General features: G+C 39.0%; 1 protein-coding gene across 2 annotated transcripts; it reads right to left on the reverse strand.

Annotated features, from left to right (window-relative positions):
* Window positions 1–13,960: 13,960 nt before the first annotated feature.
* SRSF1 (serine/arginine-rich splicing factor 1) lies at window positions 13,961–17,738 on the reverse strand. Of its 2 annotated transcripts, none has more exons than XR_193525.2 (4): window positions 17,338–17,738; window positions 16,739–16,923; window positions 15,389–16,443; window positions 13,961–14,471 (listed from the first exon to the last, which is right to left on the reverse strand). XR_193525.2 is itself a non-coding variant. In XM_004684408.2 (4 exons), the coding sequence occupies exons 1-4, from the start codon at window positions 17,529–17,531 to the stop codon at window positions 15,869–15,871; spliced, it is 747 nt and encodes a 248-aa protein (XP_004684465.1). In that variant the 5' UTR covers window positions 17,532–17,738; the 3' UTR covers window positions 13,961–15,868. The 2 variants fall into 2 exon arrangements, 1 of the variants encoding a protein (XP_004684465.1); XM_004684408.2 differs by having other exon boundaries at window positions 13,961–16,063; window positions 16,271–16,443.
* Between the last annotated feature and the right edge of the window lie 1,065 nt (window positions 17,739–18,803).

The following is an 18,803-nucleotide window of genomic DNA, read 5'->3' on the forward strand; positions in this document are numbered from 1 at the left end:
TCTGCCGTGACACAGACGTGGTGCCCAGCGGCGTCGCGTCCCTGTCAGACCCTTAACGGAATGCTCAGGCCACTGTGGTCACCTGGTTCTCCAGCCCCTTAAGCGCGGCATAGTCCCTCCTCAAAATTGGGGAAAGCCCCTTTGACTTTGCATCCCTAGCCAGCTAAGCCCTTTTCACTCTCTGTGATATGCATTTGACTGGCCTTCTAACTCCAGCAGGGAATCCCACTGGGGTGCAGCTTCAGATCCTTCCAGTGCCTAGGGAAACACTTCCCACGCGTAGAGATGTCATTACTGGGTTATTCTTGGGTGATGGGCTGAACTTCCCTATCCCTCCCTTAACTGCAGCTATGATGTGACATTCTACCCCCCTCTCGCGCCAAAAAATAAAAACAAGTGAGAAAATATAGACAAGAAATTATTTTAGTCCTTTAGTACAGACATCCCCAAAATAAAAATCAAACTTCTGGTTGGACAGCGTCAGATGTCAAAGAGGTGACCCCACTCTCTGTTTGCAATTCCAAGTCTTCCATGTAGGCGTCACTGCTACTGGAACTGTATGAAGTCCTGAACGTTTTCTATCTTTTCCTTACGTAGAGGTAGCTACTGGGAATATCAGAGACAAGCTATTATTAAACAAATGTCTCCAGTCCAAGAAGTCTTCTGTGGCGGGAAATGAGGGGGCAGAATGTATCAGTGATATTTTTATAAACTCTGGCTTTAAAAAATTGTTCAGATGGTCACATTATTTCAAGACTTCAACATCTTTTATAACCAACTGTCTTTTATCTTATATCCTCCATTTATCCTTCTCTAGATATTCTAAACAAGGTAACCACCTCCAATTTTCCCCATACATACACAATAAAAACAGTATGGTTGTAGTGTTCTACTGATAAAAGAAACTGAAGAGGTATTAAGTAGTTTGACAGTCTGTTTCCTTTCCATCCACTACCTATGTACAACCCCCTCCCACTCTTTCTCTCCCCTAATAACCATAAAGAAGGGGCTGGAAAAAGTTGGTCTGGTTCCTTTTAGAGTTGATTTCCTATTGGATACTACCTGAAGGATTTGGGGACTTGACGAGAAGTTCTGCAGTTTGGATCAATAGCAGAAGTGGGTAACACATCTGGGAATTGGTCAGCTTAAGACAGGAGGGGATAGAAAATGATGAGCAGTTTGTGATACATTCCTCAACTAAATAGCTACAGTGGCCTGTGTCTCCTATAGATGGCCATTAGTCTTTGGGGGAAAGAAAAATATAGTGGTCCAGGAAGCCTAAGTTTATATATACATACAAGATAAAGAGGGAACTAAGATGTGAACCTAAGAAATTAAGTAAACTAAAAAACCTTTTTGCTCTGACCTTGGACACTGCATGACCTTTTATCTTCATTCAGTGAATTTAAGTCTCTGCCTCTTTCCTGCCTTAAATACATTCACTTCAAGGTCTCTAATTAGTTTCCTCTGTTTTCCTCCACCTCTGGTTATCCTCTCCTTCTTTGATGCCTTTCAAAAGAAGCTTGTGAAAACTACTACTTAACAAAGACCCTATTCTAATGATAATAATGTCAGATTTTCTTGAATTTACCCGAGACTTAGAAACCTTTCTCCAGCAATCTTTGTCACAACACTTCTGGAAAGGGGTTTCCACATTAACAGGAAGTAGATGTCAAGTGAAAACTGTCCAGTTATCATAGCTGAAGAGCTGGGATTCAGAAGTATCATTCTTGAGAAAAATTTTCTCTCTAGCCATAAGACAAAACCAGAATTTCTATTGCTCCCCAGATCCTTCCTTAAAAAGAAAAATTAACAACTTTTAAAATTCAGATGAAAATTTAAGCCTTAGGGTATTAGTTGGGTGGAATATATCCAAATGTTTGAAACAAGTATTCAAAAATAATCAGCTCCAACTGTTTTTGAATATAATGAAACCAGTAAGATCAGACTCCATTCTGAGACCTGGCATTTTCATTAGAGCAGACAATACCCTTCCCCACAAGCAAAATAAGTCCTCCTCCAACTCCCCAGTCCAATTTCACAAACTATATTGGGATGGGGTGGGGGTGGAGCAAAAGATAGTTGCATATTTTTACAGACAGTAAATTTGTCTTAAACAACTTTCAGTGAGAATATAAAATGATTTTACCTTCAGAGATAATGACTCTAAAGTGTTTGATGTCTTTAGCAAATAAATAAATAATAATACACTATGCCTAAATCCACCCAAATAAAACTCAGATTCCCTTCTCACTCTTTTCAGGTTCCTCATTCTCACTTCCTCTTGCCCCAGTCACTTAATCTTTCAGGGCCTCAGTTTCCTCATCTGGGAAATGAGGACAAAATACCTCTCTCACAGGGGTGATTGTGGATTAAATGAGAAATGAATCTAAATGCCCAGAACATTTCCTGAGATAACCAGGATGCTAAGTAAATATTTTTATTGGTATTACTGAGTGGTTGTAGGTTAACTAAGGGGAACTCTAACTATTCTGACCAGGTCATTATTCCTCTCACTTTCTCTACAAGGTTTTCCCCCATGTCTCATACCTTTCTTCAGAGTTTAAGATAAAGTACTGAAAGGCTAATGATATGAGAAAGGAAGATGTCTATTAAAATCAGCTTTTTCTAAAGACAAATTTTAGCAAACATTAGAAAGCAACAGAATATTTCCTTTATATATTGGAGGGATTTAAAAATCTGTGAGTTCATCAAAGATTAGAATAGATTTAAGACTCTGAGGAATAGAATAATCTCTGATGTTGTCAATTACCTGCCCCAAGTAAGACTGGTCAACAAATCAAAATGAGATAAAGTCCAACAGTTTTATTAAAATTAAGAGATTTCAAGTTGGCAAGATAATGGATTAACTCTTCTTATAAAACAGCTAGAGTTGACAGACCTAGTAAAAACCAAAACTGCAGTATTTAGGTATACCAAAAAAACACTGGTAGAGAAAATACTACCAGCCTTAATGCAGTTGAGAAAAGAAAGTACACTTTTTACCAGACTAAAAGGAAGAACATCCTATAACCCCTCCTCCCCCCATCCCAAACAACAACAACTAAGCAAACCCAGCTAAACTTCTCTGGAAGGAAAGCAGAAGTCATCTCCCTGCTCCCCTCTACCCCTCCACCCAACTTCATAACCACACTAAGAGCTTAAGCCAATTGCCTGTGGCCCATGTGGTCAGAAGCTGGGTTTTTGTTTCAATTCTACCACCTAAAGTGTCACCACTATTTATTTCTGTTTTAACTGGCAAGGTGAGGAAGGGGAAACGATGAAAGAAAAAGTTTTTTTTTTTTTTTGAATACTTATTTAAGTTCCTTGAGAGCTGGAACAAATCACAGGAAACATAACTACCATTTTCCTAGTAGGTATTTAATTCAACTGGTAGCTGAAGGTTGTTATACTTAATGTTGTTTCTAAGGTTTGTGCACCTATGATGCCAAAAACAAATCCAAACCCACAGAATTATAGTCATCATCTTAACTTTTCTCAAAATCAATGCTGCCAGAAATCAATGCTAGCTCTATCCACAAAGCATTTGAGTAGAAATACTAACTTTTACTTTATAACTCCTGAATAGATGACAGAAGATATCCAACAAATGGCAGGCAAAATAGCATAGAGCACAAAAAGGAAAGAAACTAAGACAGGTCAAAAATACACCAAGTAAGAAATTCAATACAACTGGAAAACATACTCTCATGCACAAACATTTCTTTAGACACCTGTTCCTCTCTGTCCTTAGATGCCCCAAGACCAGGGTAATGACTGAGCTTTTAAAAAAAAAGTTGATATTTAACAAGTCATAGAAATTTGGTGGGCCTAACATAAACTACAAAGCTAAATCACACCATACTAGCAGTCAAATATAAACATGTTAAACCTTTACATAAATAGTTATTCTGATACAGAGGTAAAGTTCATTTCAATGGCTACAACCTCTATCCCACATACAGAGGGAAATAGTAATACTAAGCAGCAGTGTGTCACCCACCTGCATTATCAGAGAAATTTCTAGTATTTATTTGTACAAAAAACTACTTATTAAAGCCTGTCCAAATGTTCTTGTGAAGAACAGGGGCAGAATTAAGGCAGATATAGCAAGCGAATACTCTTTACCCAAATGCTAATAGAAACATCTCTTCAATCTTTCTTCATACCCTATTTAGGGACAGTCCAAGGTTCAGGAAGGATTCTATTTCTCAGAAGTCTCCAAAGAGTTAGCATATTAATACAAGCAGATTTTATGGCTCCCTCTTTGAGTTAGTACTCCTTCGCCCTTTCATTGGCCTAGATAAAAAAAAAAAAAAAGCCTCATTGGGTCAATCTGATCTTCGACTGAGAGTCCCTTCATCTCTAGTAGTTAAAAGAGTAATAAAGCAGATGTTGCAGAACCCATACAGTATGTTCTATGGGTGAAGGAAGTGGGCAGTGGTGATATAAGACACGGGTACAACATCACAAGGCCAGACTAAGCCCTAGAAAGGCCATTCTATTTTAGACAATGCCAAAAAGATGGCAATACAGGCCAGAACATACGATCTGGTAAAAGTACTGGAAGATGGAATTAGTTCCCTTAAGGATGTTTCTTGCCCCTGTAAAGTCTCTAAATTATAAGCTGCCTAACTTCTAGTCAGTCATCAGGTCCAGGCGTAAAGGCAGGTGCAGAGATCTGGAAAGCTAGTTGTTAAAAGCTCTATATAGGGACAGCTCCTGTACTCAGCATTTACTCCTTAAGCTGTGAATAATAATACATGAAGCTTACCAGCCATCCACAAATACCACTTGAAACATTTCACCCCTGGTTCCCTGAGCAGTGGCAGCAAGCTCTGCTAAACATGAAGGAAGAGGAACAGAATTCCTAGTGGGCAGATTTTGACTTGAATAATTTACTACTATACAAAGTCAGATTCAAGAGAATTTAAATTTTTTAAAAAACCTTTGTTGTAACTCTAGTCTTTATCAAAGCACACAAGATTCTACTCAACTAGTTCACAGAAGTTCATTCGTCCTCTGCCCTCAGGTCTGACCCTGTCCTTTGCTTTGTTTCACTGACCTTTCATTAAGTCCCTCCCACTCCTCAGTTCCCAGCTGTTTCCTCTTATTTTTCTAACTTCCTGGCCACCCCCTTTCACTTTCTCTCCTCTTTCATTCAGTAGGGAATCCTCAGAGAGCAGATGGCAAATAGTCAATCCAAGTCAGCAAATGTTTCCTGAGCATCAGGTACAAGGCAACACCAGAAAATAGGCATTGCGGAGGCTGGGGTGCGTATGTATGCCTTTTAGTAGCTTGCACTTATGAGAGGAGTGCACTTACTCCTCATAGATGGCAGAGTATCTTCTGACCAATTGATTCAAGTTAAATTTATATTATGGAACCAAAACCCCCTTTGATGTTTCTCAAAGAGAATTTTTTTGTTTGCACCAGGAAAATTATTCCTACAATAATTCATCCAGTTTCCTAGGGAATTCTGAGGAAGTACCAATGTTTTATACACCTTTACTTAGCTGAGGCAGTTACTCTGATCACTTAAGAAGGGTCCAAGATTGTTACTAGAAGCTCCGTGAACTCTTACCAAAGAACTAAGATTATTCAAAGATAGAGTTTGCTGTGAAGGGTACATTTGGGATTTATTCCAGTGATCTCCTTAAAATCATGGGAACTGGGGATGGAAACTCACCTGGAAAGAAGAGAGGGAGAAAGGGGCACAAGTCCAACATCTTCAATCAGGAATGCTTACTCTGGTTAAGTATCTCCTGGCAACTCTTAAGAGTCCTGGAAACACCTAAAACTACAAATATCATATGGATGATACCTGAAGAGAATTAACTCAGATACAGTCCCAAATTCATGCTGTGTTAATTCCATTGCATAAAGTCTTTAAAGAGCACTGGGAAAGGAAGCAAGTATTTCAAAGGAGCTATTAGCTCTCTTTAATACTAAATATGAGCCATTCCCTTACCTTTAAATGATTGCTTTGAATTGGTAGATTGTTATCTAGGGTTATCAAAACCAATGCCTAAGAGGATGTATTGAGAGCTAAGTGTAATGCAGATTTTTACTACAAAGTAGGAAGCCAATAACTTGCCTTTTTAAAAAACACATCTACCTGGAGTAGCAAAACAAATACTTTGTGTATGTCATTGTGATTTTAATACAAATGTAAATAAATGCATATTCACTACCAAAACAAATGCAGATGTTTGCAGACTTACCCATTCACTGGGTCTTTTCTGTGTGACTGTTCTTTGTGGGCTGCTTAGTTACTGAGTGGCTTAGTCAGATCCTAACTACACTGTATGACTGGCTATATATTGTGGGGCCGGACTGGTATGAGTCAAAGAGGACTAGAACTTCTCTGACACATTGCACCCTGCTTTCTTGCTGCTGGGCCATGGCCATAGTAACTAGGTAACTAGATTAACTCCAGCTCTCTAACTGTCCTTAGCAACCAGGGTATGAACATGAATCAAACACAGCACCATGGGACACCCTGGTGGCATCAGGCAAATATTACAGGTTATATTCACTGAGTCCCCCTTTTAAAATTTCTACTGGCAATTAGCAAGAGCAAAATGCAGAGGCACTTATCAAAGGCCTAGATTCAAGTTGTAGGGCTGTCTCTTGAGCTTACTTCCTCAAATTAATGCAACTAGTAGCACTTTAGGGTTAAAGTGAGTCAAAGTACTTCATAAAAATTAGCTAATTCATTTAATAAGAATGGTATTTGTTTTATGGGCTTACATTTTTTCCTTAAAAATTGCTATTAAAAATCAAAAACGGGGGGGGGAGGGAGGGAAATGCATGGGACTATGGTGGTGGCACATGGGTGATTTGGTGATGGGAAACCCGCAGGGATTCAATCGAGATGGAAAAAAAAAATGCAAAATGATGTAAAAATAAACTTTTATAATAATTAAAAAAAATTCTATTAAAAAAAAAGGGGGGTGGGAATCAAGGTCATGAACGCTTGTTACCACTTTGGGAATAAACCTGACTGCAGCAACATACTGCATATCAGATTAAATTGATGCAGTACTACACCTGTAAAGTTTTACGAACCTATTTATTCTTAAACGTTTGTTGAGGTGTGTTCACTAACACACTGGATATCTTGGAATAAGTTTCAATTATTAGCAGCCCTTGCCCTCAGTGCTTATCATGTAGCTGGGAGAAAGAAAACATAAAACTAGACAAGAATTTAAAGGCAACATGTAAATGCATGCATCATATGTGACATTATATAAATGTGCTGAAGAGTGCAAGAGTGTAATTAGTTCAAGATTTTTTTCACTGATCATTAAGGGGTGGAAAATGAGAATGCCTGTAGGATTTGGGTGCTTGTATTAAATATTTGTTAACTTTCTTGGTCTTGAGAAGTGCTTAAATTAGTTGATAGTGCCAGCTTAAAAACCAGGGTCACAGTATGTTAACTCTCTTCCCAAGTCAAGGAATTAGATTAACCAGTATCATCATTCTATGTTAAGTCCCCACATATTAATTCCTTTATGGGTAAGTACTAACAACCAAAATGATTTCATCCTAATGAGAAATATGCAGTAATAGCCACCAAAAAAGGACCATTACATTGAGAAGTGACTTAATGTTTCTTTGGAAAGAACCAAACTTTCATTAAGAATAGAAAAATAAGACACAGGAGGGATAATAAATAAAAAGAGGGAATTGCTTTGTCTGTCTTTTCAGAAACAAAGACATCAATTTTTGATGGATGTATACTCAAAATTCACAACAAAACTTTGGCTCTGCAAGACTGATTTTGGAAACATTTACTTTCCCAATTATGCATGGCTTAGGCTAGCACTTAGATTTAATTTCCTAGCTTCACATTTGAGGAATTATTTGATGTAATGTTAGGATTAAAACTATTTTCTCCATTAATTTATCCACAGAATACTGAGTTCTTGTCTTGCCAATCAACATTTACTATGTCAGCAGTGCATCTGGCTAATTAGAAAATACAAATATTACAAAAATTCTTTGAGGTATAAACACAAAACACAACGCTGTACTAAGATAAATTGAGATTAAGTACACCACTTAAGAGAGAGCTATTACAGAGATTAGGCAGCTTGCATTTTATTGTTTTAGGAGTGAACTTTAACTTGAGGATGATCGGGATTTGAGGAAGGGTAACTTAAAATAGGGTGAGGAAGGAGAAAAGTGAAAACAGACCAAAAAATAGTTCAAAAAATGATGGTAATTCCAGATCAAACAGAGCAGCAGGGAAAGATGTGCCTGAGACAGCGGTTAAGTTAGAAAAGTAAACAATAACCCACTCTTGATTCCAATTTGGGGAGTTATGTTAGGAAGGTCAAACTTGATATTAAGGATGGAAACTAGAAGGGAAAGGACTAAAAATAAATAAATAAATAAATCCAGTAATTAATTTGGAGGCACAGCAGATGGAAAGAACATCTTGAATTCTATCTAGCAAGTAAACAATTCTAACTCAAGCCATAGGCACAAATGGCACCATGGTTAAGAAATGTTTTTAGTGTCAGATAACTCAACACCTTGCAAAGAAGTCATTTTAGCTCTACTGTCCTGCTAGTCATTTTACTTTCCTAGTCTTAAGATGTGGATGTCATTAATTTAGTAATTTGAAAATTTTAAATCTCAAAAAAAAAAAACATAAGCCATAGAACTGAAAGTTTTAATATCTTCTAGATAACTATAAACTCATAACCAACAAATAGAAAAATTCAAGACCTATATTCATTGGTTATTTATTCAAAATTCAGAACGGAATACATAATTCAAATGCTCTGGTTTCTTTTGCAAAGCAACTCATGAATAAATTACCTGTGTCCACTCAGTACCCAGCATTGTGGTTATGACCTATTACATGAGACATAAGGTCAATTTAATGTTTTCAGGTACAGTAGAAATAATCTGTAGGAACACTGAGGAACAACCAAGAATGCTTATTTAACTAAGTTTAGTGACTCTGACAGACAAGTCTTGGTTCTCAGGAAGTAAAATTTCACAAACTGAGAAAGTTGAGGTAAATGGATGTTGAATGAGCTTGGTGATATACTAAAGGTACACACAAGTGTACACACAAGAGTGATTATGTCGGGTGGTAATACATTTATTTGAATTATACTTTTCTAAAGGAAGCTGAAGGACAATACAGGAGAAAAACAGTAGGACCCAAAGCAAGAAGTGATGGGAAGTGCCACTTTGTTGAATATGAGACAGAGTTCGATTTGATTACAAAATTAGACTGAGGGCCAGGTTAGGACCTCACCTTAAGGCAACATTTCAAATTTTAGTGGGAAATGACGAGAATTTTACTTCAGAAAGGTCATTTCAGCAACAGTAGCTGGTAGAGAATTGGACTTGGATGGAAGCTACCAATAGATTTGTTAGCTTCATATTGACCTTATCTAGCTGTCGTAACTCAAATTTCTAGGAATTTTCAAAAGAAATTAAGTAAAAGAAAATCCTATTTAAAGGTTGTAGATTCTTTTGATTGGGCAAGTTCATTCCTATGTACTAAACCTAACTGCTGCAACTTGAGTTTACCCTAAACTTAACTCCTGAGGAACAGTATTCTGCCATGCCGTCTGGCACTTTAACACTTATCTTCAAATTCAGTCTTTCTCTTCTGCAAAAATTGTCTCAAATTTTATTTTTTTTCTGTAGTTCTGGCTTCCCAGCGCCTCTTCAAAAGTTAAGATACCAGAGCTTAGATTTTTAAGGTCAAGTACAGATGATCTACAATACACTTTAATACACAACCCAATTTGCTGCAAGGCTATTATTTTCTTTGGCCTAGCTTTCTACCTAAAATGTTTGGCATTCTGGGTCATTTGTGTCTACTTCCTCTCCTGAAAGATTTATCTACACTATTATCCTTCCCAGGTTCCTAATGTTTTAAAACAAATGAAAACTGAACCCATTTTCTTGACTAAGAAAGCCATCACCAAATGGGCCTAAAAGTTTACTATTCTTATTAACAATTTAAATAAGACAAGCTTGCATGTTTGTGTTTTAATAATGTAAAGTTGGGGGAAAAGGTTGAGGAAATGGCAAAAGCTCAATTGAGCATCAATTCCCAACAATTTTCAGCTTATTACGACATTAAACGTGTCGAGTGAACCATGTATTAACTTTTTGACCACAAGATACTGTGCCTACTTAAGGTCTAGAAAACAGAAAAATATAGTCAACAGGATCGCAAGACAAACTATCATTAAAAGTCCTAGTAATACCTCGATGTGTCACTCCAGAAACTTTCACTGTAGAAACTACAAAAAGGTCTCTGAAAGCAAAATCAGTTTTTCTAGAACATAACCAATTTTATTTCAAGTTGTTTTTGCTGCACATCTACTCTTATACCCATTTCTTATACTCCTGGCTTTAATATCCCATACCTGGAGACTGACAACTATGCAGGAAAAATGCAGATTCTTATCTAACATGTTTCCTACCAAGCCCCAGAAGTTTAGTACCCATGTTCAATTAAAAATCAAAATGGGTCCAAAAGATAAAAGGTATTTTGCTCAACATGAGAAAAGGTGAATTTACAGGAATAAACTTACCAAAACTAATGTTGGCATGGGTAGAAGTTAAGGCACTCCCTGGTGGTACAATGGGTGAAAGCACAGTACTATGACACTAACTACAGCACGTTTAATCCTGGCCAGGGATGGTGTGGCAGACCTCTCCTGTACTTCCCTCAGCAGTGTACTTCATCAATCTGCTCCCCATTCTCTCTGGTGAATCCTCTCAACCTCCACCACCACCCTCTGGCCTGTACTTCAGTTCTGTATGCGTAAATAAACCTTAAAAACAAAACAAAACCGTAATTTCCACATTGCTGTTAAGGATACTGTACAGTAGGGATTTTCTGATTGCTTAGCATTATAGCTCCCTCTAGTGACTAAATGACTTGTTGTATCCTTTACTCAAAACAAGGGAGTTTAATAGAACATTGCAAAACACATCACTTAAAATATGAGGCATTCCTACGAATTTGTTCGGTCTGTTGGGGATGATCATAGCTCTAAATTTCTATATTCATATTGATAGTTCTATTAAAAACTATTAAATACCATTCAAGTTGTATGGTAACAGGAGTGAAGATACATTTCTATCTGGTAACTGTGAAACTCCTTTGTACTTAGTAGAAAAAATATCCACTGTGAACTATGGGTTTTGCATAAACCTCATGCAAAAGCATAACTATTCTTTCCTCAGCAACACAGCTAGGCACCTATCAAAATGTTTGAGGTTACTTCTGCCTACATTAACTTCTGTGACAGTATTTATTCAGCTTATGTGCTGTGTACTACCAAAAAACCAAGTAATTTTTGTAACAAGAAGTCTTCCCATGACCCCTGTACACCACCACCTTTGGGATTATCAGGTGCAGCTTTGGAAGTTAGCAAACACCTGCAAAACTGTAAACCACAGGGGTGTGGGCTGTTGCAGCACTCTACTTTCTTGAGCCTGTATTTAAAGCAAAAAGGTTTTGCAGCAGAATTTACTATTTATTCAAGACAATCACAACAGACACGGTATTTCCTTATCATCTCTTTACTTCATGCCAACCCCAGCTTTTCCTAAATTAGATTGGTCAATGATCCTGTAAATAAAGTACTGAAAATTAGTCCAAATGTAGAGAATTATTTGGCTATATCCATTACAGATATCTAAGTATTCCCACCATGGAGTACAATTGCTGTGAATCCACCACAGAAGAATTAGAAATGCGAGTCATACTTTTCTTGTAGCTATTTCAGCCTTTAAAAAATGAGTAACTTACATACATCTCTATAAAGGATCCAATTAACACAGGTCCAAAATTATACAAAAGCTTTAGCCCTCTGTCTCTCTAGTTCTACAATCCCTTATCCAAACTCTTCATGTGAGAGGTATTTGGGATTCAGAAACGTTTGCACTTTACATTCAGACATGGTACATAAAGCCTGTTATCACACTTGCAAACTGGTGAATAATTAGTAAGACTGACCAATTATTTCTTCATGACAGTTTCATCACACTAAGTGAAAAAATGGAGGTTATCTGGTCAGGTTTTTACAATTCAACTAAAAAATCTGGTTGGACTTTTTTGGATAAGAGATTGTAAACCTTTTTCTGCCTTTGCACGTCCTCTGTATCATAATTATAAATCAAACGATGGCTGTTACAACAGAACTTCAGCCTATAAAGGTTCTCTCCTTTTAATACTAGTTATGGTAAATACATACATTAACTTATTGCAACTTCACAAACAAAGCAAAAGGTACAGAAGTTCATATCCACAATACTTGAAAATATACACCAGGTCTAACGAGCAAGGTATATTTCAAAAACAAAGCTGAGGATCTTGATTCTAGAAATCATATTGAACTTTGAAGCACTGCCAATGAGGGAAATGAGTTTAACTTAGAAAGCATCTTAAGGAGAGCCTGTTCACATTCTAATATATTTTTTATAAAGTCATTTTTAAGCTAAAAACCCAGGTCCCAAGCAAGTAGCAATTAGAAAATGGGTTTCTTACCTTTCATTTCCTGGAGGATATGGGCAGAACAGCAAGGTGGCTTAGTCAATCTGATGTTATAAGAAATAACTGCTTCTCAGAGACTTAAGTTTTTCCTTGACTAGAAAATAACAAACTAATTATAGGCTCCCTACAACTCTTAAGGGACATAAGGAAAAAAATTGGGGGTAAAGTTGATCTTGAGTATCACTTTCTTGTAACAGCTGCTAATCCAGGTAGCTTTATAGTCCTCTAAGACTATGTCTACGTCTTTCATCAGATTGAAGCTACATGGTCTTTAATTGCAAACCTGTGCCCTTCTACCTTTTGTGAGTGAATTGTTTTCAAACATGGTTGTGTATCAGATTATTTCTATCTCACTTCAATCTGAAGTGTGTACCACTTTTTGTATACAGCACATCTTTCAGCCAACCTTAATTTGGGCCTTTTTCCACAATGCACAAAAATGAACTGATGTTTAATTTGGCTCTATCTTCTGTAAAATTAGTCTTTTAAAAATGGCAGTGCTCTTAAAAAATTTTTACAAGGAACAGAACTGAGCTTTATGTCATTCTGCTTCTACACTTTAAATTCTTGCATGAAAACTAGAGTTGTTCCCTTAGTGAAACTATGCCAAGTGGAACAAATCCTAGATTCTAAAACTTAATAGACTTACTTCTCATTGATATTCTACAAAGTTCATTTACATGTGCTAGTTTTAGGTGATTCATGCAAATCTCTCTAGAGACCTCCCCCACACCATTACTGCTCATTTTACTGAGCACCCAAGGGGAGATGCTTAGTTATCTCTTTAGGGTGCTAAGAGTGGTCTGTTTGATGGTTATAACTAGCCTGTTATGTCATATGCCCTCTGCCCAGCTGAAAATTTAGCACCAAGGATCAAGGGGAAAAGATACAAAAACAAATAGATGAGATATTACTAAGTTGGTGTATTTTGGCTGTAGAATAACCTTATGGTTGGGGAGTTTCAAGGCTAAATTCTATTAGATTACCCAGCTTTTTAGTAGCAATGATTTATTCAAATGAGCTATCTTCCAATGTTCTGTCAAATAGAAAATGTAATTTCTGAAATGAGTTACACTGAGACCCTGAGAGTCTAATCTCTCCAAGCTAACATTTACCAGTCATTTTTGGCACAAAAGTATTGTCTAGATGATAAGAAATAAATAGCATTTATAACTTTTTAAAAATCACTTTTAATCAGAGTAGGAGAGCTTATGAGAAACTAGATTACCTCACCATACTGCATACACAAGTGCTTTAAATCTTTTTTCCATTAACAATATAGCTAATAGCAACTAAGATTGCCTTTCAAGAACCTTTAATTTACTAAAACATAAACAAGTCAGAATCTTAAAGTTTTAACTAATAGTCACCCAGTTAAAATATTACATGAAGAGGAAAAAGGACAACCATGCATAGTTTTTTAAAAAACGTTTATTTTTTCAAAGAAAAACGGCAATAGCCAATTGGAAACCTACTTATTCTTCAACTCCAATTTTGTTTTCTTTAAATTTAGAAGTGACTTACTGATTTACTATTTTAAACAAACCCCCCTTTCCCCTTTAAATGTTTACCATCTACTCGTGCTGAATCCTTCCAAGGAGATTGCTCCAGCGTATATCTCCAGGTCCTCGTTTTGCTCCTTTTACCAAAAATTGCAAAACACAATTCCATCGTGCATCTTAAGGGCTCCAATCGTCAAAAATAGGAAAAAAAAAATCTTTGGAATAGCCAATTAAGTTGAATAAAAAAAAATCCACACGAATGCGGTTTGGTTGGGGCAGGAATCCACTCCTATGTTCCTGGTAATCTGATCCCGCTCCATGAATCCTTGTAATTCATCCTCCCTATCCTATCCACATTATGATTTGAATCCAATGATCCAGCTCCAAGGATTGGGATCCAGTGAGCCCTCTCCAATCCAAACCTTTATAACCAGCAAAACCAAAAAAGAGGAGGCAAAATGTTAGATACTGTAATCAAAAAAGGTTTCTGGGGAATGATGAGTTATGTCTGTCATCAGTTTAACAGATGTACATCAATAACTATCAAATTCCCCAAAACAAGTTTCTGAATGGTGTTCAGATAAATTTTAGAAACTTAATCATCATAGAGACTAATTGGAAGAAGCACTTCATATTTACAGTTCAACTGATAATGCCAACACTTGTTACTGTACAGCGTATTACAGGTTTTGTGGTTGCAAAAAGTTATGTAGTTGAAAAGTTTACTGGTACTGCTACCCACCTAAGTCTAAACTAGGTCTAATGCTCCCACCTGCAATTGTAAATTAAAGTGTTTTAAACATAAGTCAATTTATATTAGTTTGAAGGGGAAAGCGAGACTTAAAAATATCCCCACTAGATTATCTACATCAATATGTTGGAATTCTCTATTTTGCTTTCATTTTGTCTTAAAAAAATGAAATAGCAACGCTCTTATCAGTCACACAGAGGACATGCAGATTTAGCAGTATTGATATTATACTCTATCTGGTTGGAATTAAAGACACCCTGTACCCACATGTACACCAACAGCAGGTCACACATTAACAGTTGTAACTAAGCACTGTGACAAATTAGCCAGTTCTTCCCACATTAGTCCCTATTAAAACAAACAGAAAAAAAAGGGGGAGGGAGCAAGATAAATTGTTACAAAATGGGCAATGTAATTTTGCCACAATTGCCAAGGGTTAAAGAGTCAAGCAATTGTAGCTAACAATAACTGCTTAAGATGTTTGCAAGTGTTTTAAGGTAGATGTATATAATCGTTTTTAACCCTAGCCTTTTAGTATAAGGTCAATACTGCCAATTTCATCTGTGACAATAGCACTTGGAGTCATACCATTGCCTCCATTATTGATCTGATCCTCCTCAATCCTCCTTTTGACAATCCTAAAATGATTGAAATGTGCTCCACAATCCTTAATCCAAAGCATTCTTAATCCATCTCTTCAGATATGTCTACAGAAAGACACATGAAAAGCAAGATAAACATAAGAACTTCCCCAAGGTAACCACAAACACCCCCAACATCCCAGTTCACACAAACCATAGCAGAATAGACATTTACACAATATCACAGTCGGAAGAGCACGGAGAGTTAACTAAATTTAAACAATCCTGTCTATGACATCACTTAATACAATTTGCCAGACATGAGGGGAATGTAGATGTTAGGAGCAAGGGGGATATTACACAAAATGCAATTCAACACTTTAGCCCATTCTGAACAAAACAGTTTGAATTATAAAATGAAAAGATTGTACTGAGTAAAGGAAAACTGTATACAACATGGGTTCTACAAAAAGTGTCACCAATCATCTTATGTACGAGAGCGAGATCTGCTATGACGGGGAGAATAGCGTGGTGATCCTCTGCTTCTCCTTGGGGAGTAACTGCGACTCCTGCTGTTGCTTCTGCTACGGCTTCTGCTACGACTACGGCTTCGAGATCGAGATCTTCCATAACTTGGACTTCTGGGCCCATCAACTTTAACCCGGATGTAGGCAGTTTCTCCCTATTGAATAGACAGAACTTTCGATTGAAAGATCTAAGCTTTCACCTGTCTTCAGGCATGCTGAATGAATACAATTAACTAAAACCAGAATCTGGCATTTTACTTGCTTTACTTGGACAACCCTTGCCTGAATCTTACCTTCAAATTCCACTGTTAAGACCACTGTATCCAATTCTGGTCAAAGAAAAAAATAAATGTATAACCTACCTCATGCGATCTAAACTTAGTGTTATCCAGTTTTCGAACTGCATAGGTCATATCTTCTTTCCGTACAAACTCCACGACACCAGTGCCATCTCGGTAAACATCAGCATAACATACATCACCTGCTTCACGCATGTGATCCTTCAAATCCTGCCAGCTTCCACTTGGAGGCAGTCCTGAAAAAGCAATCGTCCACCACCATTAGCCTAAACTTCACGTTTGATAGGGTTTAAGGTCCTAATCAAAGACAGGTTAAGATCCTGACATTTAGAGTCCAAAATTAATTGAAAAGTAGGATCTCCTTGTTCTAGGCACCACAACCCAAACTGATAAATCTGCACGGATCATTCCAGAGTCTAAAGTAATTTAAGACCTAGAGTTAAAATTTGCTTTTGTCAAACTAGTCACGCAAATAAAATTTTAAAGCGGTTTCTGTCCCTTCTTATCAACCCACTGGAGCAGTACACTCACCAGAGACAACCACTCTGTTCTCAGACCGCCTGGATGGCGGGCCGTAGCGGCCTCGGGGAGCGCCACCACCTCCACCCCCGCCGCCTCCTCGGCCAGTACCACGTCCGCTTCGAGGAAACTCCACCCGCAGACGGTATCCATCGTAATCATAGCCATCGCGACCGTACACTGCGTCTTCCGCGTCTCTGCGTGATCACAGAAAGCGAGGGAGTTAAGAAAAAAGATCCCAGGAAGCAGCTAGCTCAGTCGGGAGCGAGCGGCCCCCTGCACATGCGCGCCCCGTGTGCAGGAGCCCACATGCGCCGCATAATAGGCACGGCCCCTCCCCCACCTAGCAGCACGCCAGGCTCCCGACCACTACACCAGCCCTCCGCACCTCAGTTTCCCGCCCCGAGCCAGCGAGTCGGCTCTGGGGACCCTCCTGCGTCCAAGCCAAGGAGGCCGCGCCGACTCGGCTCCATACTCGCCTCCAGTCGGGGCGACTTCGTTTTGCCCCCCCCCCCGTCCTCCCTCCCCGTTCTCTATGGGAGGCCTTAAGAGCCTGCCCCGGCGGCTCTAACCTATCTCCTCAAGGCTGCAAGCCCCCCAGGCCGCCTCACCGTGGGTCCTCGAACTCAACGAAGGCGAAGGGCGGTCCTCCGCGGCGATTCTTGAGATCAATGTCGCGGATAGCACCGTATTTGTAAAACACGTCCTCAATGTCCTTGGTTCGGATGTCTGGAGGTAAGTTGCCCACGTAGATGCGGCAATCGTTGTTCCCTGCCGGGCCACGAATAACACCACCTCCCGACATGGCGGACACGAAAAGCGCGGACTCGAGAACAGGCCTTCCCACCAAGCCTAGCGCACGGCAGAGCGAGCTCGCAGCTACACCACGTCTCCCGCGGCCCCTCCAAAATGGCGCCTTTATCGGCTCGGCGCACGGATACAGGGGGCAGGGAGGAAGAAAAGCGGCTGGAAGCTGCTATTCGACCTCAGGACGCACGCGCAAAAGCGTAACGGGTGCGGCGCAAGAGTACGCTCACGCACGCGCGACGTCACCCTCCGCGCCAAGAGGAAAAAAGTCCCTCGTGTTTCCAATTTGCGGAGTGATTTGCTAACGGAGTGACCACTAGTTTGGTGAAAATTAAGTACACAGTCTTTGTCAAAGAGGTTATTAAACCCTATAGTATAGTAATGGATAGTTAATTTCCCCAGGACTCAGTTGCTTTTAAAGCAGTTTGGCGCCTGAAAGGATCCGGTGAAACCTAGCCTACAGCTTTGTCCCACCATGCTCTGCGGCGTTAACGGCCTTTGGCGGGAAAGGCTTAGGGGCGGGGTCAAGGGGGGCGCTACCGGGCGGTTGCTGCGGAAACAAGGACACCCTTTGAGAATGAAGCTAGTTCTGGGTTGTTGCGCGAGTGACTCAATCCCGATCCGAGGCGTGATTTTGTCTTTCCGCCCTTTCTGCGAACAGGCCGTGGGCTGTTAGACACGTATCTAATTTAGGGGAAACCAGCTGAGATTCTTAGTAAATACTCCACACTGAGTACCGTTCCACCTTCCGTTCAGAACTTAACTTTGTCTAGTTCAATTCAACACTTCACACCAGTGCCCTCATCAGCCGCTAGTGAAACCTGCGAACCAGGAGCCAAACCTCTGCTTCTCGTTAGTAAGCCCTTATAAGTGAGCCTACGAGAGGACAGTGGAGATGGCTACTAAAGAGTTTGAAGAAGGAAGTGTGCTTGTATACAGTCCCTCTCAAAGAACGAGAAACTGTTCGCAGAATTCTGAATTCATTTACTTGGCCTCTCAGGTAATACAAATGAGCAAAACACATGTGTAACTATGACCGGGAGGCCGCAGTTGCTGGTTAGGATTGATCCTGCTTGCTTTCTGGCCCAGAGAAATAAGAGCTTTTTGTATTTTTCCCCAGACATCCTGCAATACGGACTTTTATATATGTAATAGTAGGATTTAAAATATTAATAATAAAAAAAGACCCACAATCATATGTATGCTAAAAGATAACTACCGCTATTTTCAATAACTACCCCTCCCCCCCATGATGTAAACAACCTAAAGA

This window comes from Condylura cristata, unplaced genomic scaffold (assembly GCF_000260355.1).
Source record: "Condylura cristata isolate star-nosed mole 26May11 unplaced genomic scaffold, ConCri1.0 scaffold00017, whole genome shotgun sequence".
NCBI lineage: Eukaryota > Metazoa > Chordata > Mammalia > Eulipotyphla > Talpidae > Condylura > Condylura cristata.